The 24,322-nt window shown below is 39.2% G+C and overlaps 1 protein-coding gene across 3 annotated transcripts in view; it reads right to left on the bottom strand.

Annotated features, from left to right (window-relative positions):
- MDM1 (Mdm1 nuclear protein) overlaps nt 1-23,776 on the bottom strand; it is a 30,946-nt gene extending 7,170 nt beyond the window's left edge. The window contains exons 1-12 of one of the 3 annotated variants that reach the window (XM_026500083.4): nt 23,602-23,776; nt 22,496-22,610; nt 18,871-19,244; nt 17,656-17,790; nt 12,714-12,878; nt 11,063-11,166; nt 10,882-10,981; nt 5,978-6,007; nt 5,465-5,640; nt 4,089-4,403; nt 3,199-3,311; nt 3,000-3,109 (exon numbers count right to left, since the gene is read on the bottom strand). In XM_026500083.4, coding sequence (XP_026355868.1) covers nt 3,000-3,109; nt 3,199-3,311; nt 4,089-4,403; nt 5,465-5,640; nt 5,978-6,007; nt 10,882-10,981; nt 11,063-11,166; nt 12,714-12,878; nt 17,656-17,790; nt 18,871-19,244; nt 22,496-22,610; nt 23,602-23,619 — 1,755 coding nt within the window. In that variant the 5' untranslated portion in view covers nt 23,620-23,776. Of the gene's footprint in view, nt 1-2,999; nt 3,110-3,198; nt 3,312-4,088; nt 4,404-5,464; nt 5,641-5,977; nt 6,008-10,881; nt 10,982-11,062; nt 11,167-12,713; nt 12,879-17,387; nt 17,442-17,655; nt 17,791-18,870; nt 19,245-22,495; nt 22,611-23,601 lie in introns of those variants that run through there. The other 2 variants (XM_026500084.3, XM_044384628.3) reach the window with 2 other exon arrangements.
- Between the last annotated feature and the right edge of the window lie 546 nt (nt 23,777-24,322).

The following is a 24,322-nucleotide window of genomic DNA, read 5'->3' as shown; positions in this document are numbered from 1 at the left end:
TCCACTGATCCTGTCACCTCTGCACTGTGCCTTACCTTCCCAAGTCCTATTTTTCTGCCCTAACTAACTCGACCTCCATGGCCAATCATCACAGTCAATTCCCGGCATATACCTTAACTCCCTGACCCCCTTTCTCATTTCCTCTTACTCCTTGACAAAACATGAACCCCAGTTAAATCCAACTCTCTACTTATCCTGCACCTCTGCAGCCAAACATGGCTGGAGAAAAACACACAACTCATCATGACTGGTCTTACCTCAAATTTGTGACCACCAGCCAAAAATGAGCCCTTTATGTCGCCCTGCATTATCTCACAGTTCCCTGGCCCACTCCCTCTCCCTCTTCCTCTCCCACTCTCTGAAAAGACCATTTCATGCCTCCTTTTCTTTACTCAAACCTCCAACCTTTTCTTCCCCAGTCTCATTCTCATCAAGGATCTTTCTTCATGTGCCACCAAGAAACAATCCAAAGAGATTTTCCCAAGGCTCCCCACCACATCTCCCTATTTAATCAGCAATGCTCACATATTCTGCCTCCTCTGTAACAAAGAAGGAACTGTCAGAGTGCCTAAAATCAACCCTTCCATTCGCTCTTCCCCCAGATCCTATGCAACATCTCGAGGGGTGTGCGGCACTCAGTGCACAGGTGCAAAGGGGCTGGCTGGGGCTGCATCAGCTCTTTCTCTCTTTAAAAGTGTTCTTGTTGGGGCGCCTGGGTGGCTCACTCAGTTAAGCGTTTGCCTTTGGCTGAGGTCATGATCTCAGGGTCCTGGGATCAAGCCCCGTGTTGGGCTCCCTGATCAGCGGGGAATCTGCTTCTCCCTCTCCCTCTGCCCCTCCCCCATGCTCACACTCTTTGTCACTCTCAAATAAATAAATAATCTTTAAAACAAACAAAGAAACTGTTCTTGTCAACATATAAATGTGCTGTTATTTCCTTCATCTTGACCTCACTCCCAACTACCACCTGTTACTCTGCTCCCCTTCATGGGAAAGATTTTTTTTTTTTTAAAGATTTTTTATTTATTTATTTGACAGAGATAGAGACAGCCAGAGAGAGAGGGAACACAAGCAGGGGGAGTGGGAGAAGAAGAAGCAGGCTCCTAGCGGAGGAGCCTGATGTGGGGCTCGATCCCAGAATGCCGGGATCACGCCCTGAGCTGAAGGCAGACGCTTAACCGCTGTGCCACCCAGGCACCCCCATGGGAAAGACTCTTAAAACAATTGTCTGTGATGACTGCCTCTGATTCCTCTCCTCTCATTTCTCTTGAACTCACTTGCATTTAGGCTTTGTCCCTCCCCACCACCAAAACTGCCCTTTGTCAAAGTCACCATCATCAGTTCTCATACCTTACTGATCCATCAGTAGCACTGACACTCCCTCCTTTCCTTAAAAAAGATTTTATTTATTTATTTGAGAGAGAGAGACAGAGATAGCGAGAGTGAGCATGAGCAGGGAGGAGAGGGAGAAGCAGGCTCCCCACGGAGCAGGAGCCCGACGTGGGGCTAGATCCCAGGACCCCGGGATCATGACGTGAGCCAAAGGCAGACGTCCAACCAACTGAGCCACCCAGGCACCCCTGACACTCCCTCCTCCTTGACACCTGCAAGATACTACGGTCTCCTATTTCCCACCACCTCTCTGGCTATTTCTCATCAGCCTCTTTGCTGGTTACACCTCAACTTCCCAGTATCAGAAAACTGGGGCTGACACCTATCTACACATACCCTTCTCTATCTGTACCCACTCTCCTGATGATCTTCCCCAGTCTCAAGACCTCACATACCTGTGTCACCTAGACAATAAACACTCAAATCTGTATCTACAGCCCAGCCTCTCCTCCCACACTCCAAACTCGGAAAGGCAACTGCCTGTTCGACATGTCTACTTGCACATCTGATAAGCTTCTCAAACGTAATATGTCCAAAATAGAACTCTTCGCTTTCCCTGACAAACCTTTTCCTGACACGGTCTTCCCCATCTCAGTTAAGTGGCAACTCCATCCTTACTGCACAGGCCAAAAATCTTGAGTTGTCCTTGATTCTTGTCTTTCTCCCATGCCATATCTTAGCCATCAGCAAATCTGGTCAGCTACACCTTCAATGCATATCCAGAATCGGACTTCATCGCACAACCTCCACTCCTACCAGTATGAACCAAACGACCATCACCTCTTGCCTGGATAGTGTAATTGACTCCTCCCTAGTTTCATGCCCCTGCTCTCACATCCCTGCTGTCTGTTCCCAATACAGCAGCCAGAATAACCATGGGAAAACCTAAGTCAATTTGTATCACTCCTCTGCCCCTCCAAAGGCTTCCCATTTCATTCAGAATAAAATTCAAAGTCTTTGCTATGACCTATAAGGCTCTATACAGTTTAGTTCCCCACTACGCTTCCAAACTCATTGCCCACACTCTCCCCCTCTTGCTCTCTGGCTGGTCCCCAAGGAATCGGGTACCTGATTACCTCAGGGACTTTGCACTTGCTGTTCTTTTTCCCCCGGAATGCCTTCCTACGTATGCATATGCATCAATCTCTCACCCACTTCAGATTCTGCTCAAATGCCACCCTCTCAGTGAGAACTTCCCTGGTTACTTCCTATTTACCTCCCCTGCTTTATATTTCTCCTTAGTCCTCATCACTGTCTAAAATACTGTGTATTGCACCTAGTTATCTGTTTATTGTCTCCCTTCTCTACTAGAATAGAAGTTCAATCGGGGCCAGAATTTTTGCCTGCTTCTTTCACTGTGCTCTCCCTGTCTCTCTCTCAAATAAATAAATAAAATCTTAAAAAAAAAAAAGTGTATCAGCAGAAATAGAATGTTACTGTCAAAAAAAACAATTCAATGCCTTGCCTTTACTGAAAGCAGGTTAATAGCATCATCTCCACACGACACACAGAACTTTCTAAAATCTGAACCTATTATTCATGTTACATGTGACTAAAATAATCACTTCCTAAAGAGATGTTTTTCCCCAAAAAATATAAATATTTACCTTCCTAAAATCATTCTTTGCAGTTTCTAAGCCATCCTGAGAAGACACTCTTTTCCTCTGCTCTGGGACTAGAAGCCTCACTTTAGATGGAGACACTAAAACAGCACCGCCTGGAAAAATGCAGAAGACAACAAGTCTCAAACTAAATTCTCATACAGAAAAAGCAGGTAAAATAAGAACCACAGCGTCTGCCCATTACCAACAGCTGGAGTGGTGAGATCGTGATGAGTCCTTTGGATTCCACCAAGTTCTCTCAGCTTTGGAGTAGGAAGCCGGCCTCCTTTTCCAGAAGATACGGATGAAGAATCCGACCTACAAGTCCAAACAATCTACTATGAAGCATTTCCTCCAGAAAATAGGATTAAAAATATTTTGTCATTACTGTGCAATAAGAAAATACACAGTTTATTAGATAAGGCCATTTTGTTTCTGAAAAAACAAATCCCCATGCAGTTAAGAGGTTAAGAGTGACTGAATATGGGAAAAGAGGGAAGATCACTGCAAGTCACCAACAATAGAGCAGAGAATTCTTCCATCAAATCAGGGCCTAAGTTTCCTATTAGGCACAAAACTCATGACAGAATGATAAGGGATTTGGATTAGGAACAAAAGGCATCATTATCAGTGGTAGAGAACCACTGCCCAAAGCAATTAAGATATAAACCAACAAGAATTAGCTATTTGCAGAAATCACTTATTTTAATATTACAATACATTATCCTTCTTTTTTGGTAAAACATTTGATATTAAAGAATATCAGCTATTTTCCTCAAATCACAAAGAAAGCCATTCTTCCAGACACATTTACAAATCTGGTAAATCATAATTAGCAGGACATACATGAAAATAACCCTAACGACTTCCTCCCCCCAGTGTTCAAGTGCTCAACTACCAATTATTGGTGACTCAAATACCTGAGTCAATCAAATTACAAATCATATAAAAATGCCTGCTTTGTGACATTAAAGGAACATCTGTTCTTTGTTAGTCATAAAACCAAGAGTGTAAGCCACTGTACTTAGAGACAAAACAAAAAATATTATCCGTGTGCATAATGCTTCCGTATACTGATCAATTTAAAACTCTTACCCTTCTTTTATCTTGTCTGCCTTAGATTTTTCATGTAATTCCAACTTCTCCAGCTCTCCCGTATGAACCTGCTTGTCCTTTTCTGCTTTCTCCTCCTCTTCCTCGCCCTCCTCCTCCTCTCTCGGCTGTTTCTGCAAGCCTTCATCCGGGTTCTCTGCGTCCCATGCCAGGCGCCTTCTAACAGGTGTGGTGGGAGCATCTGACACACCCAATTTCTCTGTGGTATTTTTCTGGGGCTGCTCTTCCAAGACAGGCCTTTTTTCTTCCAGTGTTGTAGGAGGACATTTCTGCAAAGTCTTATGGCTTGTAGGATCTCTGCATGACAGAAATAGTTTCAAACTTGAGTTTGAGGTTTCTAGTTTATACTCAATTTAATGAGTCTGTCATTCCCTTCCAGTGTTCACAACTGTTTCCCACAGATATTACTTTGCCCAGATACTGAAGAAAGAATTCTAATTAAGAGTTCATTTGACAGTATAATACACTAAAGTTACAATTAGGATTTTCTATTAAAATACTCTAAAATAAAATACATGTATCACCTCTTACTCCTACCTTCACACATGCATGCCTGTACCACTGTTGACAACACTCATGAATGTCTCCTAGACTGGCATTTACACACATAAATGAGGACTCCACAGGGTCTAAGTTGTTCACTTACTCAATTAGGGTTTATGCACAAACTCAAGTGTACTTGTGGATCAAGCAAACTGATTCAAATTGTACACTTTAGATAGATTAAACTTTTCCAGTTATTCCTAAAGAATGGATTTTGTGATGAATTTTCAAAATCAGATGTCATAATTAGAACTTAAAGTTCAATTTGGCTTATATGACTTTATTGACATATCACAACAATTAAAGACTATTTTATTTGCTACAAATCAATGTGCTGTTTCTCTTATAAAGCTATATAATGTTCAATTTAAAACCTAAAGAGCAGAGAACTGTCCCACAGAATCAGGACTTAAGTGTCATATTAACCACGGAAATCCATTAATGAGTGGTAACAGGATATACACTAGCTTATATTCTCTAAGTTGCCATGTTGTTGCTACCTTTTCTTCTTGTTACTTTTTAATGTTCTTTCCATCTATTGTATAATCATTCCTAGTTTACCCTTAAGAGATATCATAAAAATTACATATATATAGAATAAAGTCCAGTCTTCTAGATTTACACTACGTATTATTTACACACAGCCTTACTTTCACAGAGAATACACTAAAAATAATGAAATGTAATAAGTGGCTGGCATATCTCCATTTGATCGGAAGACAAATTTTGAGTGGTCATGTCAATTTCCTATATGATTCCATGATCTACCTAAGCTACAACATACATCCGTGCCATCCACAAAGAACATAGCTCACCCGGCAAGATCTAGAGCTCTGATGTTACTACTAATGGTTCCTTCTGAGCTCGTGGTGGAGGAGACATCCCAACAGCAGTTGTTGTCAGACAGAATCTGATTCAGATGGTCCCGAGAAAAATGTGTTCCTTGAACTCGTTTCCTATAAAACTCAGCCTTCTCTCGGAGTTCTTTAACCTACGCAGGAGAGTTGAGACATTGTGTGTTACTTTAAGTACTCCTTTGCAAATATCACCACGTAGCTTATCAAAGATGATACACAAATACAGCCAGAGAACAAGGAGAAAAGAAGGCAAAAAGAGCCACAGACACTCATCAGACTATGTGCATTTTTAAGCAGAAATTAAAACAATCAAGCTAAAGCACAATACAGTTATTTTATTTCAGGCCAGCAGGCAGGAAGGAGAATTTGCAGCAGCTAAGAAAAATATTGACACCTACTTCGTATTTCGACTGAAATTATACAGGTACTCTATGCATTATTACAGTTTTTAAAAACTCAAAAGCAACCAACCTCCGCATACCACATGGCATTTAGAGAAGCCTAGGAGAGGAATACAGAAACATGCTTAATGACAGGTTAATGCCATAGTTGAATATTAATGGGTATCAATGAAATACCTGATTATTCTTCCTTCTAAATATATAACAAAGTTGTCAATCAATATTTGTAAATTATTCTTAGTAATTTCATTCTCTGAGCAAGAGATCTTAATATTACCTTGAACACCAGCCACATTCTTGCATGGCTGGAGTGCTATCAACAACAGGTAACCTATTATTATTCCTACCTCCCCACCTCTGGAAGAGTAATGAGAGTAGGACATGCCAGAAACCCCTATCCTGGCTTTATTTCCTGGCTTCCAGAATCGCTGCTACTACCAGAGAAGCCCCCAGTGAGAGAATCATGAGGCTTCCTTCTCCAAATTCCTCAACGTTCCCTTGGCATCAGCAAAACCTCAACTTTTAAGAAATGTATTAAATAAAAGAATAGCCCACAAAATAATAATTGTAATATATTCAGCAAAGTGACAATACAAAAAAAAAAAAAAACGTTCTGATGAACTCTAAGGTAATTTGAATTCCCTAATATGCAAATAACATCTTTTCATATGGAGAGACGCCTTTTATACGCTTTGAAACCCTTTCATCTTATGCGTCATACTGCCACCTGCTGGCTTCCCTAAATTCAATTCCACCACGTAAAAAAATTAAGTTGTAGCTTAAAATTCTGTTTAAAATCATCTTTATTTATTCTTCAAAAGCTCAATTTTTCCTATCATATAGATGGAATAATAACATTAAAAGGATATGCTGATACTGTCTGCTAAGATTTTCTTTCACTTACAGGCAAAAAAGCAAATAATGAACTTGGCATTGCAAGCAACTAGAGAAACACATCCTCAGGTCCTTAAGGAGACACTCCTGAACGCAAAGGGATGAAAGTGTTACATCTGTAGGGAATTAGCCAAAGCAAAGGACAGCACCTGTGATGGTGGCATAAGAAACTATATAATCCCAGCAGGATCCTACTGTTCTAATGAACCAAACCTGAAACACTCCTGAAGGATAATTCAGGATATTTTCTTCACTGCCAAGAAAAATTGAGCCATGTTCATCTAACATTTCTGTTAATTTCTAAACCTTAATCCCTAAGAGTGGTTTTTGAATTTAACAGATGGAACTGAGACATACAATTTGAATCTACTGAACTACTAACCAGGGTGTTTTGCTGGTTTTGTTTTAAGTAGGCTCCACACACAATGTGGGGCTTGAACTCAGGTCTCCAAGATCAAGAGTCGCATGCTCTACCAGCAGAGCCAGCCAGGCGCCCCCTCACCAAGGTGTTGTGAATGCACAAAGGCCTTGTTATAAAGGGCCTTGATATAAACCAGATTTTATTTCTATTAAGTTCCCTCATGTTTCAAATGTTTCACAGCTGCTCCCTCACCTACACGGTAAAACCTTCAAGCTTTAGTACAGCTTCCTCCAGTTCTCAACGCCCTTCATGCATATCCCCATTAGTACTTATTTCATTCTACTGGAATTAATTGCTCTTGTTATTCTCTCCCATTAACCTATAAGCTCCACAATGTGAGGGAAAATACAGCACATCCTGAGTGTGCGGAGTGTGGACTAAGTGCTAGGCCTGAGCTGGATGGCTGAGAGCCAGAGATAAGCAAGAAGGTCCCCACAGCACTCAATGTGCTCACAGTCCGATAGAGGAGGCAGACCTCCTCCTCTATGATAAATTATCATCATAATACTGGATGGTCTATGCCGTAATAAACAAAGGAGATATAAATTGAAGGAGTGGTTCAAAGGGGGTCCATCAGCCCTGTACTGTATGTAAGGTGGGGGGTGGGAAGGAGCAGCAGAGAAGGCTGTATATTCCATCCAGGTGGGAGCACCTATTGTCTGATGAATGAGCGAATGGGTAAATATCCCCTCCATGTGCACAGTGATCTGGTTTTACTCGTCAACAATATTTTTTAAAAAGGAGATACTATGGAAATGCTGTAAAACTTTATTCAGTTCTATTTGTTATTTACCTTCAAAACTCAATGTTTGAAATTTAACAGCAATCTTTATTAATAATCTGAGTGCTAATGTTATAGTGGTTTACAAATACCTAATTTTAGATTTCTATGATCCTAAATTAGGATGAAAAAATAGAAAGTTGATATTTCCTAAAGCAAGTTTTTCTACTAAAAAAGAAAAAAACCTAATGGTATGAGCTCAATATCAAGAACAATCCCTACAGCCCACAAGCAGAGCCACTAAAAAGGGTAGGAACTCAATTAAACTCAATTAAAACAACACGCACATTCCTTTCCAAGTAACACCATCAGATTATAGGATATAAATGCTAAAAGTAGAATGTTTTCATTTCTAAATTTCTTTTCCCAAAATAAGAATTCAACTAAATTGTTTAAAATTTATATACAGAAAATTCAAATAAAAAAACTGAAAGATTAAAAAATAAAAATTTTTCCCCAAAGGTCATCCCCCTCAAAATGAATCATTTTACACCTAGCCATCCTTACAATGTCTGTCAAATTATAGCATGTCTCTCAAATGTGGAACTTTATCTTGAAATAAAGTCCTATTTGTGGAAGACACTTTAGGAAAAAGTATCTCAACTAATGTAGTTTGGTTGATTAGAAGATTACCTAATAAACAAGAAAAAAGAAATTTAACACAGGTTCAGTAGTTATTCTAAGGATGAGACTGAACAATTGCAACTGCTGGTTATTATTAAAAACCCTTTAAGTGAGCTTTTATAAAAAGCAATAGTGCCAGTGGTTCTATAATGGAGATAAGACATATGCAGCCACTGGACAAATAAAACAAACCACTCTAATGTTATATGAATAGGAGCTGGGTCTTAGATAAAATACCCAGGCACTAGACTATAAATAGATTCAAAAAGTGTAATATTTCAAACAACATAGGAGGAAATAAATATGACATATGGACCAGAAAACTATAACAGGACTAAAAAAGCTAATATTCTAATGATAAAGTCACTGATGTCCAAGTGCATTTGAAGAGTGTGAATAACATTCCTTCATGAAACGTTAGGAGAGGGAAAATGAGGGAGTACCTTATATTTAGATACCTCATAAGCAGCCAATAAGTAAATGTCTTCAAGTTAAAAATAAAACCTAAGATTTAACTAAAATATGGCCCATATTAAATATCTATGACCTGGTCAACTGAAACTGCTATCACCATCAGCGATAAAATTTAGCTAAAACTTCTTATTCTTTTCTAGTTCCAATTCACTTTTTGAATTATTTTGCCCACAGAGGTTAAGGCAAACAATAGCACTAATTTAAACATTAACAACCAGCATTAGCAATGAATTTTTTTTAAAGCCTAAAAAAGTCATGTTACCAAGATGTTATAATAGGAAAACTTGAAAAGACAGGTCTTAAATTAACATCAACAGAAATGTTTTCTTCCATCAGACCAGGATAAGGACCATCACCCTATCATGATTCCAGACAAAACAATCCTCTAGTCCACTAAATTTTTAGATCTGACGCCTAAATACCACCTCACCTTAATTTAAATAAGTCTCAGAGACTAAGAGATAATCTTTCCAAAACAAGGAGCCTCTCATGAGTCCAACCCAGTGACGCCCCTAAAAGTAACAGGCCAGTGGCTAACACCTATTAATTGGCCACACTAGCCCTCTCTGGCCACGCTCTGTACCCTGCCTCTGCCCCCAGCTTTTCCTCATTTCCCCTTGAGAATCCTCATAGCTCCTCACCAAGGTCTGGCATGGCCACAAACTGCTCAGGAGTTTCATGGACACAATTCCTTTGCTTCATCAGGCTTGCTCCCGATGCTCTTATTTTTTAACTTTACTTCACCAGGGTGAATATGTGAATTTCGCCTCCAACAATATTTGGGACAGCTTTAAGATTTGCCTTTTACTCGGCCTGAATTGTTGCTGAGCCATGCCCAAGTAGGGCAGTAGAGAGCACCAGGAGCAGCCACAGTGAAAGGAATCAAGGAGCCTCCTGAAACAACACGTGGAATACGGGACTCTCACCAGGACATTGGTCTGGGAGCTGCCAGTGCCAAGAGCCAGCTGCTCAAAGTGCCAATGCCTTCCTCCAGAGGCTCACGACACGTTACTGTTAGCCATGGCGTCAAGTACAGAGCTAAATAAAAGATTCATCCCCCATCCAAATGATCTCTCTCTTCGCAGTGATGGGAGAGGGGATATTTACTAAGTCTAAATTGTTTTGCTTTTGCTTATGCACACAGAAAAGGCAGGAAATCATCAAGATGTGGTTTAAAAGATGGTAATTGCACAACAACCAGAAACTCCACTGTTCTTGACCGTAAGAAGCTTCCCAATTCTAGGTTTACCCTTTCCTTCAAACTTTTCTTTAGGATCCTCAGAATTTCTCCCATATGTCAGGGTATCCCAACACTAGAGCTCAAACCTCGATCAGCACAGGCCACTCCTCCCCTATGCTTACAGACTGTCATGGTCCACATTGCCAGTGGATGCCTCTGTCAGACAAACTAATCTTGAAAACCGATCTTCAGTTCAGAGACTGGAGGTCTGGATATTATTAAGAAAACTACAATGCTATAATTCTATAAACTGAGTTGTATTAACACAATGAAATATTGGATTGTAAAAAGCCTTTTTAACTTAAAAGACTTTAATAACAATCTCTAGTTGAAAAAGGAGCTATTTGATATTTAAAAAAGTAAACACACTGATCAATTATATTCTAACATATAACTTTAAGTTCCTGATACTTTCAGTGCTACTATTGTATCACACACCTTTAAACCGTAGTCTCTATTACTAAATGAAACTCATTGTGAAATTGAACTGGGATACAGGCTCAGAGAAAATGTGGGCTTGCTGAGCTTATGTATACTCACCTGATCTGGTATGTTTTCCTTCACACGGGTCCAAGCCCCGGCTTTATATAAATACTGGGCTGGGCTCAGAAATTTTGCCCTATATTCAGAATTCACCTTCCTAACAGAAACGAAATGAGAGTAAATATTTCACCATGTTGATCATCTAAATACCATGATATTTTCCTTCTAAAATACATACCCAAGCCTTTGATGTCTCCAAGGAGTAAGCTTCTTTTTAGGCTGGTTTGACTCTTTTGATTCCATCTCTGCTTCTAATTTTAAAGGATCATCTGTTTTATTACACTAAAATGGAAATTATTTAAACATTTTATGTTTAAAATATGTTATAGGTGAATGTGAAAACATAAATGTTACAAAATATAATTGGATATCATATTACAATTCTGTTTGTGGAAGTAAGTTTTAACTACTAAAGATAACCGAGAAGTCACAAGCGATCAACAAGCAAGCTTTGAAACCTGTATACCTGGTTGATTTTTTGAAGTATAGCTCAGGATTTGGTTCACTTTATAACAAAGAAATTTTACATCCTTAGCTAGGAAAAAAAACCTTTTAATTAACAAATAAACATCTAAATAAATAAATTTGATGTTACTACCTATTGAACAGTGATTTTACATTTGCCTTTGATATTCTAAATTTATATTCAATTGTGTTACAGTAATTAAGTAGGTTCCATGCCCAGTGTGGAGCCCAATGCGGGCTTGAACTCATGACCCTGAGATCAAGACCTGAGCTGAGATCAAGAGTCAGATGCTTAACCGACTGAGCCAGCCAGGGGTCCCTGGTGTTACAATAATTACATATAAAGTCCCACTGAGTAAGTTACCAACCACATTGCTTTACTGAATAACAACCCTTTTTTCTGCCTAATATCAAGATCCAAAAATATGTATATATGTGTTTGTACAGAAATAAATATATAGATGCCAATTTACTTTTAGTCATATAATTTCTATTTTTAGAACCCATAAAGCATTAGTTATAACACTCCAGAAGATTTGAAAATAGGACTTTTACTCCATTTACCTAGAATTTACAATAATTTTAACCTGACACTAGAACTTAAATAAGCTGTAGTTTCAGAGGTAGGTATTTGTATGTGCTGTGGTATATCATATAACTTAGACTAGCTATAATTTGGCATGCTGAAGCTTTGGTTTAAAATGCATGTATATATACTTTAAATAAATAAATACATAACATAACACAAAAAAGGGGCACCAGGGTGGCTCAGTCAGTTAAGCATCAAACTCGATCTCGGCTCAGGTCTTGATCTCAGGGTCCTGAGTTCAGGCCCTGAGTTGGGCTCCACGTTGGGCATGGAGCCTACTTAAAAATAAATTAATAAATAAATTAATTAATTAATTTAATTAAAATTAAATTAAAATTAAAAAATACATGTATGTATGCATGTTTGTGTCTGATTTCCATTGTTTAATTTAAAGTATATATTTCTATCACTACTGTTACCTCTATAGCTCACATTACTGTAAGGCCAATCATTTGCTATTAGACATCACAGACTTACCTGCCGTATTGCCAAGCACTTGCCACAGTATTATATCTATTTGGTTACGTCTGTGTCTCCCTACTACTAGCTCAAGAGCTGTGTGGGGCATAGTGTGGCTATAATTGTATTCTCAGTACCTACCCAGTGCCTGGATCCCACTAGGTGCTTAATGAATATCTAGCAAATAATGAACAAACAAATGAATTAATAAACCAGCTAAAACCAAAAATCTCAGGTAGTGTTTGGTAAAAGAAAATGTGTAGAGTCTAAAATCATAAGTTTTTTATTTTGTTTAAAATTAGATGTTGATGAATACCTTTTCAGGAGATACTGCTTCAAAATTTCCATTCTCTTTCAAATCATTTCTTAATTTTGGTTCTTTCACTGGAGATAAACCCTTGAAATTTCTTCTGTATTCAGTTTCGTGGATGATTGAATTACCTTTGAATTGTGGAACAAATTTGCTTTTATTGTGGAAAACCTTAAAACAAAAATTACTTTAGTTTAGTTTCTCTGTTGGTTAAATACACAAAACTTAGTTTTTCGAATGCTTTAAGAATGTCACATATAAAGTTGAATTATAGGATACAAAAAAGTGAAATTATATGATTGTTTATAATTTCATTTCATATATCTAATTAACATCCAAAGGACGACAAAAGCAAAAATAGACAAAATGGACTGCATCAAACTAAAAGCTTCCATACAGCAAAGGGAACAATCAACCAAGAGGCAACCTACAGGATGGGAGAAAATATCTGCAAATACTAGATCTGATAGGTTAGTATTCAAAATATATAAGGAACTCAAGCAATTTGATAGCAAGAAAACCCTGATTTTTAAAATGGGCAAGGGACAGGCACCTGGGTGACTCTCGGTTAAGTGTCTGACTCTCGGTTTCAGCTCAGGTCATGATCTCAGGGTCCTGAAATTGAGCACATGGGGCTCCACACCCAAAGGGGAGTCTGCTCAAGGATTCTCTCTCTCCTTCTCCCTCTGTCCTTCCCCCCAGCTTGCTGTCTCTCTCTGAAATGAATAAAATCTTTTTTTTTTTAAAGATTTTATTTATTTATTTGACAGAGATAGAGACAGCCAGCGAGAGAGGGAACACAAGCAGGGGGAGTGGGAGAGGAAGAAGCAGGCTCATAGCGGAGGAGCCTGATGTGGGGCTCGATCCCATAACGCCGGGATCACGCCCTGAGCTGAAGGCAGACGCTTAACCGCTGTGCCACCCAGGCGCCCCTGAAATGAATAAAATCTTAAAAAAATAATTTAAAAAATAAATTTCAAAAATGGGCAAAGGGACATAAAAACAGACACCATGTATCAATGGAATAAAATGTAAAGCCCAAAAATAATGAATGTACAGTCAATTAATTTACAACAAAGGAGCCAAAAATATACAGTTGGGAAAGTATAATCACTTCAATAAATGGTGTTGGTAAAATTGGACACACACATGCAAAAGAATGAAACTGGACACTGTCAACCGAAAATGGATCAAAGACATGAACATAAGGACTGAAACTATAAAACCCCTAGAAGAAAACATAGGCAGTAAGCTCCCTGACATTGGGGTTGGCAATGACTTTTTGGATTTGACACCAAAAGCAGAGGCAGCAAAAGCAAAAATAAACAAATGGGACTACCTCAAACTAAAAAGCTTTTGTACAGCAAAAGAAAGCACCAGCAAAGTGAAAAGACAACCTATGGAATGGGAGAAAATATTTGCAAATCATATATCTGGTAAGGGATTAATATCCAAAATAATAAAGAATTCCTACAACTCAGTAGAAAAGCAAACAATCTGATTAAAAAATAGGCAGAGAAATTGAAAAGACATTTTTCCAAAGAAGACATCTAGATGGCCAACAGGTATATAAAAAGGTGCCCAACATCACTAATCATCAGGGAAATGTAAATTAAAACCACAATGAGATATCACCTCTTACCTGTTCGAATAGCTATTACCAAAAATACAAAAGATAACAAGTATTGGCAAGGATGTGGACAAAAGGGAATCCTTGTACACTGTTGGTAGGAATGTAAATTAGTATAGTCATTATGAAAAACAATACAGCAGTCCCTCAAAAAATTAAAAAGAGAACTACCATATAATCCAACAATTCCACTTCTGGGTACATTTCCGAAGGAAACAAAATCAGTATCTCAAAGAGATATCTACATTCCCACCTTCATTGCAGCATCATTCACAAGAGTCAAGATGTGGAATCAACCTAAGTGTCCACCAACAGATGAATGGACAAAGAAAATGATACACACACATAATCAGAGGAGCATCATTCAGCCTTAAGAAAGAAGGAAATCCTGTCATTTGCAACAAAATGGATGAAGCTGGACAACATACACTAAGCAAACTAAGCCAGGCACAGAAAGACAAATACAGCAGATCTCACTTATATGTGGAATCTAAATAAGCGGAACTCAGATGCAGAGAGTACAGTAGTGGTTACCAGGGACTAGGGGGTGGGATAAATGGGGAGATGCTGTCAAAGTGTACGAAGCTCCAGTTTGCAGAACAAGTAAGCTCTGGAGATCCAAGGTACAACACAGTGACTATAGTTAATACTATGTATTATATACTTGAAATCTGCTAAGAGAGTAGATCTTAAGACACATACACACCCCCAAAAAGGTAACTATGTGATAAATGTGTTAATTAGCTTGATTGTGGTATTTTACAATGTATATGCATATCAAAACATTACATGTATACTGTAAATATATCATTTTTATTTGTCAATTATACCTCAATAAAGCTGGGAAAAAATCCAAAGATCAACTTTCTACACTCATTACTATATTTTGAATAATAGTTACTATAATAATAAAAAAAAATGTTTAAGCCAAAAAAATAAATAAATAAACCATATCTTTTCTCCCCAAAGTTTCTCACCTTTCCCTCCCATCAGTATGGTAATGGGATAAGTAAAATAGGCATATTTTAATGATATGAACATAGACATTCACTTTATAAGGCAATTCTGTTGTCAGCTCTACAGATTTTTTTTTCCTTCCTTGAAATGAATTTTTTTTCTTCCTCCAAAAACAGAAGATTCTTAACATTCTGAATGTCTGATGTGTTCATTTGTTCTGTTTTTCTCCTTTGCTCGCTTATCTTTAGTTTAATGCAAGGGGAAAAAATCAGGTAATTAGGTTTTTATTTTTATTTATTTTTATTTTTTAAGATTTTATTTATTTACTTGTTAGAGAGAGAGCGTGAGCAAGCGAGCACAAGCAGGGAGAGCAGCAGGCAGAGGGAGAAACGGGCTCCCCACTGAGCAAAAAGCCCGATGCGGGACTCGAACCCAGGACTCTGGGATCACGACCTGAGCTGAAGGCAGATGCCCAACCAACTAAGCCACTCAGGCATCTCTGTGTTTTTATTTTTAAATGTTTCTTTTTATCTTTAATATTTTATAAGATGGCTTCTATATTATGGTATATTACCACTGACTACAATGAAAGCAAAAGGAAAAGATATGGAGCACAAATAACCTATATTACTGCTTTACAATGCTGAGTAGTGCATCTTCATACAGATCAAATCCAAACAGAGTATCTTTTTCCTGAGTATAACCTCAAGGACTTTTTCGCCAAAAATTGTTCAGACTCCTTTACATATTAATACAAGACATCTTTTCAGAAAACAGGTGCTTGGTAAAATAGAACTGAATAGCTTTAGAGGTTCCCTATCAAGAAGCATTGAAAGTTTCCGTCACATGGCTCTTCAATCCACAGACCCTGAAATTGATATGCTTTGAATTAACAAAGAGCATTTGCTTCCCCCCAAAATTATTTGAAACCTTCACTGATGACAGTAATAAAACTTCGAGTAAAGGTATCGCCAGCGATTTATTTTATACTATACTTTGCAGCCTATAAAAGGAGCATTTCTACACAATGTTTCCACTGAAATATGTAAAAGCTGTCAGTGGGGCTTTGATTTGAATCAGCTTTAGCTTAAAGATGAAATGCTCTACAAAAGTGAACAATTACAATTTTCAGATAGTAAGTAATTTTGTAGGTACACTTACTATTCAAGAATACTTGTAAGCCAGCAAAGGAAGTACTGTTCCTATTTACTAGATTCACAAAGAGTACAATCATCTTATGCTATTTTATATGTTCCTAAAATGTTATAAAAATTTCAGTTTTTTAACAACTAATGAATCATCGAGCCTTACATCGAAAACCGGGGATGTACTGTATGGTGACTAACATAATATAATAACAAATTATAAAAAAAAAAAAATTTCAGTTTTTTAGAAAACTGAATAATAAAAAAGCAAGCCCCAAACCCCCACAATTTATAGGATCACGGGTATTATTAGTGTAAGATGACTAATATTATTGTCTTGTTGAATCTACCCTCTCAGTCCTCAGGGGTACATAGTTTATAAGTGAATGTTGACATAGAAGAGAAAATGAATGTGAGGATATATGAAGGGGTATGTTTGTTTATTAAAAAAAAAAAGCCAAGATCTTGAGAAAGAAAAGTCTAAGCTATCATGGGCCTCTGCAGATATTCTAAATGAAGTATTTCCTTCCCTGGGCCTAGAAGTATGGTTAAGAACATTAATGAGAGTTAAGAGCCTAGGAACTGTTTAGATGATGATGGTAGTAAGACGACAGAGTATTTATTAGTCATGTTTGTCCAGTACCAAAAACTGTGTACGGGTACAATGAAATCTAGTATCACATTTAGTTATCATCGTAGCTTTTGAATTTTATAAATATAGTTAAACTGACAATTCCTATTACTGCTCATTTGATACAAAAACAAGATTATGTATCTTGTCTTACTGTTAATGTATTTTGTATTTATTAAAATATTCAAAGCAGTTATGCCTTTCTTGCAAGACAAAAAACATGCAACATATTAGTCAACGAGCACAATATTTTAGATTAAAAACAATTTAATAATTTTTTATTAAATAAAGAAATCTCACAGCATGCAGAAACTTACCAGGCATCAAGTTTCATTACCCTGTCTCATATTTAGTGTATGTGATGGATCTGGCAACAATGATCATCTGTAGCCTAGGACAGTATCATATTACTACTAAAAATCAGAAGTAACAGAATGATTTTAGCAAAAATCTCATTTTCACTTTTCTAGAACCTACCTCCAGGCCTACTTAAGTACCTAATTTCTTTAGCTCTTAGCTCTGCATCTTAAATCTGCATCACTAGGTCAGATGATACTTTAAAATGTATTATATCCATTAAACTACCTGATTGGCTGCAAAAACTGGAGCAGTTTCTTTAGGGGTCTTCCAAACAAACTGCCTTTGATATTCAGAATTCCTCAAGATATCACGTGAAGGAACAACAGTCAATCCTGCTTTCTTCCGAAGAACTCTATCCAACTGTTAGGGAAAGAAAAATCCCATCCAGTCATTAAAAGTTTCTATTCGAACTTTTTCTTGTACTATGGTAAAAAAAAATAACAAAAACAAACACATATAACATGAAATTCACCCTCTTAACAAAGTTTTAAGTACACAGTATTGTTAACTACATGCACACTGTTGTACAGCAAACTTTTTTTTTCAACTGATAAATAATCTCCCTTTTAAACTGTCAACCTATTTAAGATTCCTTTTTTAATACTGTCAAGGAATTTTATTTCTTAACTTCTGTGCATTCCAGAAAAAGACAGCATCTTTCAGTCCCTTCCTACCAATTATTCATAATTAGATCTATTACTAAGAAAGAGCAGAACCTCGCCTTATCCACACGTTGCTTCTGGAATGCCCTTCCCCTGCCCACCACTTACACATCACCTTCCCTGATTGCACTGTGCCCCTCGGCTGTCACAACAAGTCACGGATTCTTCACCAACACTGCTGAATGCCTCTCCATGGTTCCGGTGGATATGAAATGGGGAAAAAGCAGTGGACTGGAGAGAAACGTGGGAGGCAGTGAGGTGTCTGCACAGATCCCTGCAGCCTATGCTTATGTGCTTGCAGGGACCTTCCACAGGCCAGGTGTGATATAAGAGAGCAGAACTCCAAGATCTTTGAGATCCAGCCAGAACTGCCCTTCCTTTTGCATTTTGTCAATTGCGATTCTGTTTACACAGCAAGAAATTCAAAAGGGCCTGGGTAGAAGTCAACTCACCACCCCTGCCAGAGGTGATGGCCTACTACTCTCCTCCTTCTCTGTCTCAATTTGATCTCTCCCTTAGGACTGTGGTGCTGATATAGAATGAATAAAATCCAGAGGCAGGCCGTCCAACCAATGAAGAGATATCTTAGTATAACCAGTACAAAATGGCAACTCTTAAGAATAGAATTCCCAATAACTAAAGTCACCAGTCTCTTAACTATTCTATAAGACATTAGATAAGAAAACAACAATGGAAAATTTTTAAGCACAAAATGTAGTATTACTGAAATTACAAAGAATTCTATGCTTTCAAAAAGAAATACAGTGAAAATACCTACCCCGTTAGCTACATTTTCTGAATGCAGCTTGGTAGAATGCTCCAGGTCCTCATTTTCATTAACTGGTGGATGGTTTGCTGTTACATCCACATCATTTTCCACAATATCTGAAGCCCCTTCAGCTCTGGAGTCTGTAGAGTGAGATCTGGTTCTTTTGGGAACCCTGGAGGCTTCTAGTGCAAGAACTCTTTCTTGGTTAACATCTTCTTTTTGTTCTGCCTCTTGTGATTCTGCTATTTCTGGGGCTTCAGGTTTTGGAGATACAACCACATCGTTCTCTGAGATCGCTCCATTCCACTCAAGAGATTTTGAAATCTGTGCGTCATGATAAGGGACTCTTCTTTTTGAAATAAAACTTGGCTCTCTTGTGATTCCTACAAAATACAGTGTATAAAAATTGCAGCTACCGAAGCATAAAGTTACAAAGACAACTCTTCCTCACACTTAACGAAGAGAAGAAATGGAATTGAAAATTCAGTTGCGATACAATGTCCTTCAAGTTGCAGGATACAAAAAAAACAGGTATAGTTTGTCAACATAAAATCTTTAACTTTGCTTTTAAAAAAGTACTGAAAGTTTGACATGAAAAAAATTAAAAATTGGGGTCACAGTGTTCGAGTTATCCTAAGTCACTAGAATCGCAACGTGACAGGCCTGGCAAGCCAGGCGGACATGTTGCCTCCGTTTCTAATTACTTTCCTGTGCTACTTAACAGAACAATGGGCCCTGGTATTGTCAAAATTTGGGACTTTTCACAAAGCTTCTCTTATGCACAGTAGACCAAGAAGGGAAGGGATGAGATGTCACTATGCTGGATCTTGGTTCTACATTTGCCTTGATTTCCTGAGAATTAAAGAGAATGAACCCTTTTAACTGGAGCTAAGATACTAGTTCTCTATATTTGTCTGGCAAGCAAATGTCCAAAAAACTTAACCTTCTACCCAAGTAAGAGGAGCTCTGTGGAATGACAGCCACAGAGACACTGTCCTAGTTTGGGGCCATTCTTTAAATAGAAGGCTGTGCAGGGAAGGTGGACCGAAAATCTGGCATGATATAAAACCCACAGTTCTTTAGCCTCTGTGACAGATGTTTTAGCCATTAAACCCAGGGTCCCCACCTTTACAACACTTCCCTAGACAAGCGGACTTCAAACTGGGTGCGTACGTGTCTGGAGGCATATGGAGACATTCTGGGGGGTAAGCAGAAATGGGCCGCTTAAGGGAATCATTTTGCAGATCCCAACTCTATATGCCCTATTTCCCAACATTGGTCTGCCTGAGAGCTGGACCTGCTCTCTGCAGTCTTCATTCCCAACCCCCCTTTCCCACTTCGCAAAAGGAAGGCACACCTCTCAGCCAGCCACAAGGAACAAAAAATTCTCCTAGGTGTGGAGGATAAACAAAGGGACAATTCAAGAAAGTATAACTACTGAGTATCTGACAGCAAAGCAAAGAAGGCAGAGATTACAAATCACAAAGAAAACAGTGCCTTATTTCATCCAGGTCCACACCTTTCCCACCTATCTTAGAATTAAAATTCAGGAGTAAGAGGGCTGTCACATGAAACGAATAGATATTAACACATGTTAACACATTTACAGGAATTGAAAAAGAAAGACTTTTTTCTCAAAGAAAATAATTCTAATTTGCCTGATTACTTTGCCAATGAGGACTGACTTTACCAATTACATGATGAACATTTACCAAAATTGAATGAGCTACACTGGCAGCTCCATAGTTTTAACAAAATATATGTGAAACATATGCACAATATTCAATATGTCAGAAATCATATCCTTTGAAACTATTTGTTACACTTATGATTAAAAACATTAAATATCAAGTTAAAAACGTGAAAGGATACAAAGACTTTCTAAACTCTCTTAAGGGATATGAAAGCAAAAAAGACTACTGCCCTGGACTTCCCTCTGCTTTAACAGAGAGAGGCTTCTGGTAGATTAGCAAAATGAAAGGGGAAGACTCTCAAGTGGTCTGCCCTTCTCTCCCAGCCTCAGCAAAAATACACTAAGGGGAAAAAAATACACCACATTAACAGAATGTCCGGCCGATCCTAGGTAAAACTATTGTTATTCCTTGCTGGTGTCCCACCTCCCTTTCTGAACATCCTGGAGTTCTCACTCTGCCCTTCCCCTTTACTTAATATTCCCCATTAATATACCTCCCCTAGACCATTCCTGCCTTCGTAATGTACCATACTCCAAAGTGGCTTTGCTCCCAGTCTTGTTTCAACACACCCTCAAATGTAGCTCATCTAAGCTAAAATGTTATCAGGGCAACAATCTGGTTAACCAATTCCCCAGTGTCATAATAGGCCGTCAATGGGATAGCTACACTTTTAAGATTTACTTTGGATTAATCTAATGGAGCCTCAAATTTGGAGAATTTTGAGTCATTTGGAGGATTCTAAGCATCACCTTGCCCAAGAAGCAGGGATATCCAATGTCTGAAGTCAGGCTCTGGGCAAAGGATCTTGATGCGTAGACGAACCCAGAGCCACTCACTCTAGCCCACTCTTCCTTTTGTTCTCCAAACCTAATCCTGGAAACACTCTTCTCATTCTACTAATTTCCCAGGCTTGTGAAAATTATGCTTATTTCCCATATGCCTTTTTTTCTCCTGGTTTCAAATATCTAATATTTGGGGGACTTGAAGCACTCTCAGATATGGGGCCCCAAGCACTCACCTGTATATATGCACCTGGACCTTAATAGGCAATATCTCATTTAATCCCTCCCAGAAATCCTGTGCAATGGGTTTCCTAAACCCACTTGGTAAAACAGGCCGAATTTGCCCAAGATCACGCAGCTAATGTGCACTTGAAGTCACGTTCCTTCATTCATTCAAACACTAGTTTTAATAAGCACTAGAGCGTGTCAAGGCTGTGTGTCACCTACTAGGCAGAAAGACATACAGAGCCCTTGCTCTTAGATATCTTATATTCTAGTGAGGGAGAATGAAACAGGAAGGTAAAGTCAGTCTGTTTATTTTCCCCTTTACCATGCTCTGGGAAACCTTGGCCCAGGGCTCTGACTTCCCTAGGATACCAGGAGGAAAAACGTGTGATGACAAAAATATAGCCTCCGAACTCATGGGCTTTCCACAAAAAAAAAGGACTTGATTTCAAATCATGGTTTTGCCACTTACTATGAACTTTGGACAAGCTACTTAATTAAAGTCTCCCTTCCTTAAGACCTTGGGAGTACACCTCCCCAGGTTTGTCTGCTCTCAGGTTTCACGTATCAGCTCAAATATCACCTCCTCAGAAAGGCCTTTCTTGACTATCGAAGCTAAAGTGTATTCCCTCCAATTCAGCCCTCCCCCAAGTTATCTATATGCTAGCCTATAACAACCTGAAATCCCCTTGTTTGTTTATTGAGTTACTTGTTTCTGTTTTTCCCTACAGTTAGAGTCTTTGTCTGGTTCAAGGCTATCTTTCTAGAACTGGGAATAGTCGTGGCCTATAGGAAGCCCTCAATAAATATTTGTTAAACAAATGAGTAAGCCAACCAGGCCAACTGAATGATGCTTCAAAATTTTTAAGCATTTTGCAAATTTAACCCCAAGGTTTATTTAAGTTATAATGACTATTAGTTTGTTCAACTTACCTAACTGATCTGATCTAAGTCCAGCCCATGGGTACCTTCTCCCCACTGAGGGATTATAGGACTCTGACAAATAGGACTTTTTCCACAGAAAGTTTCTCTGGTATTCACTCAGCCCCTGTAATACAAAAGACAATTTGAATACGATGCAATTAATGGACTTTGTTTTAAAGAAGACATCAGTAAATATAATTTCTGAACTATTACAGAGAGTTGAAAGTCTTGAGATTGATAAACACAGAACTCCTTGATATCAGCTGTTTATCCAGCCCTGTGCTAAGCAGTTCACACGTATTCTATCCTTTAATCCTCACAACCACCTGAGGCAGATGCTAGCAGGAATCTAAGGCTCTGAGCAATCACCTTTTTGCTGGGTGTCTGATTCCAAAGCCTGGACTCTTGTCTGATAACAGGTGACAATCCAAATCCTCATCACTATAATTATCCTAAGTTCTCAGTAAGTACACAATATCATGTATGATGCCTTGTACCTTTCGAAATTTTGGAAAGCCAACTGAAGAGACAAATTCTCCTCCCATTCTGGATACAAGCCCTTAAAAGAACAAAACTGGGTTTGTGGAATGCTGTGGCCAACTGTTATGTTGATGGGTGCCTAACAGCTACCACCTACCTGGAACTTACACACAACTACGAACACTGTATTTCTTACAGCCTTATCTTTACATTGTCAAGGTCCCATTTCTCAATGCTTTAAAAGGCATAGGCACTTTAAAGTTTTAAAGGGTAGGTAGGGGGCGGGGGTTAAAGTATAAGCTGTGAGATGGGGCCACAGGTGTCCCAATCTGAAGCCACCTTAGATGTCATTACAAAGTGCCCTCCTTCCATCTCCACTCCCGTGTCCTCCAAAACCAGTCTTTCTCAACACCATCTAACGCTTCCACACTGCAACTTGGAAGTGTGTGTGAGCGGACAGGGAGCTAGGTGGAGGAGACAAGCATCCTCAGGATCTTGACTGGCAGGCTCGGGGGCTGACAGGCTCTGCGGGGCCCAGGAGCGCCGCGCAGAAAGCCAGCGAGGCCCCGGCGCCCCACACCCGCCCCACCACGACTCCCCCCAGCAGCCTTCAGATCCGGAGACCACGGCCTCACCTTGAACCGCACCGGCATGTCGCCTGGCGCTGGAGCCCCCGCCACTCCGACAGTTAACGGGACAAAAAGCCCCGAGGGGGCGGGGCGACAACAGTCTGTTCCCTAGCAAAATCCTCGGCCTGGCGTCCCCGACTACGCGCCGGCGCACTCCGCCCTTTCCTCCTTGAGCCCCGTCGCTCTGCCTTTCCCCGCCCATTCTGAGGCCTAAGAACCAATAGAGACTCGCAGAACGCCTTGCCGTCGTAAAGATTTGACCAATCAGTGCCGGAATGGGAGGCGCCCGCCTCCCGTGACAAATCCCGGGGACTAACAGAAATGGCGGGCGGAAGACTGGCCAATGAGGCTCCCGGAACCGGGGTGGGTGGGGCCCCGCGGGAGCTTCGTCCTGGGGAGAGCTTGGCGGCTCCTGGTATTGCGGGTCCTGTGTGACAATGGGTCTACCGGCCGGTGGGATTCGTGTGTCGCTGGCCTCGCTGGGCCGGGTTCGTGACGTCATAAAACATGAAGGTGTGTTCTTAATTCCAAATCTGTGACGAAACCGAAATGTTTCTTTTATGATGTGAAAATGTTCAGATCTTTTCTCCTGAATACCCGTTCCTCCAACTGACAGCCATGTTACACTACTTATTGTCACATGAAAAGGGGTCGGCAAAAAATCAATATTGCTTAGGCAGGCCAAAAATTTTGATAGTGACTCTTGAAAGAGAAACTGCTTACTTCC

The sequence above is a fragment of the Ursus arctos genome, unplaced genomic scaffold, assembly GCF_023065955.2.
Source record: "Ursus arctos isolate Adak ecotype North America unplaced genomic scaffold, UrsArc2.0 scaffold_21, whole genome shotgun sequence".
Lineage (NCBI taxonomy): Eukaryota > Metazoa > Chordata > Mammalia > Carnivora > Ursidae > Ursus > Ursus arctos.
This window is presented reverse-complemented; position numbering and strand designations above follow the sequence as displayed.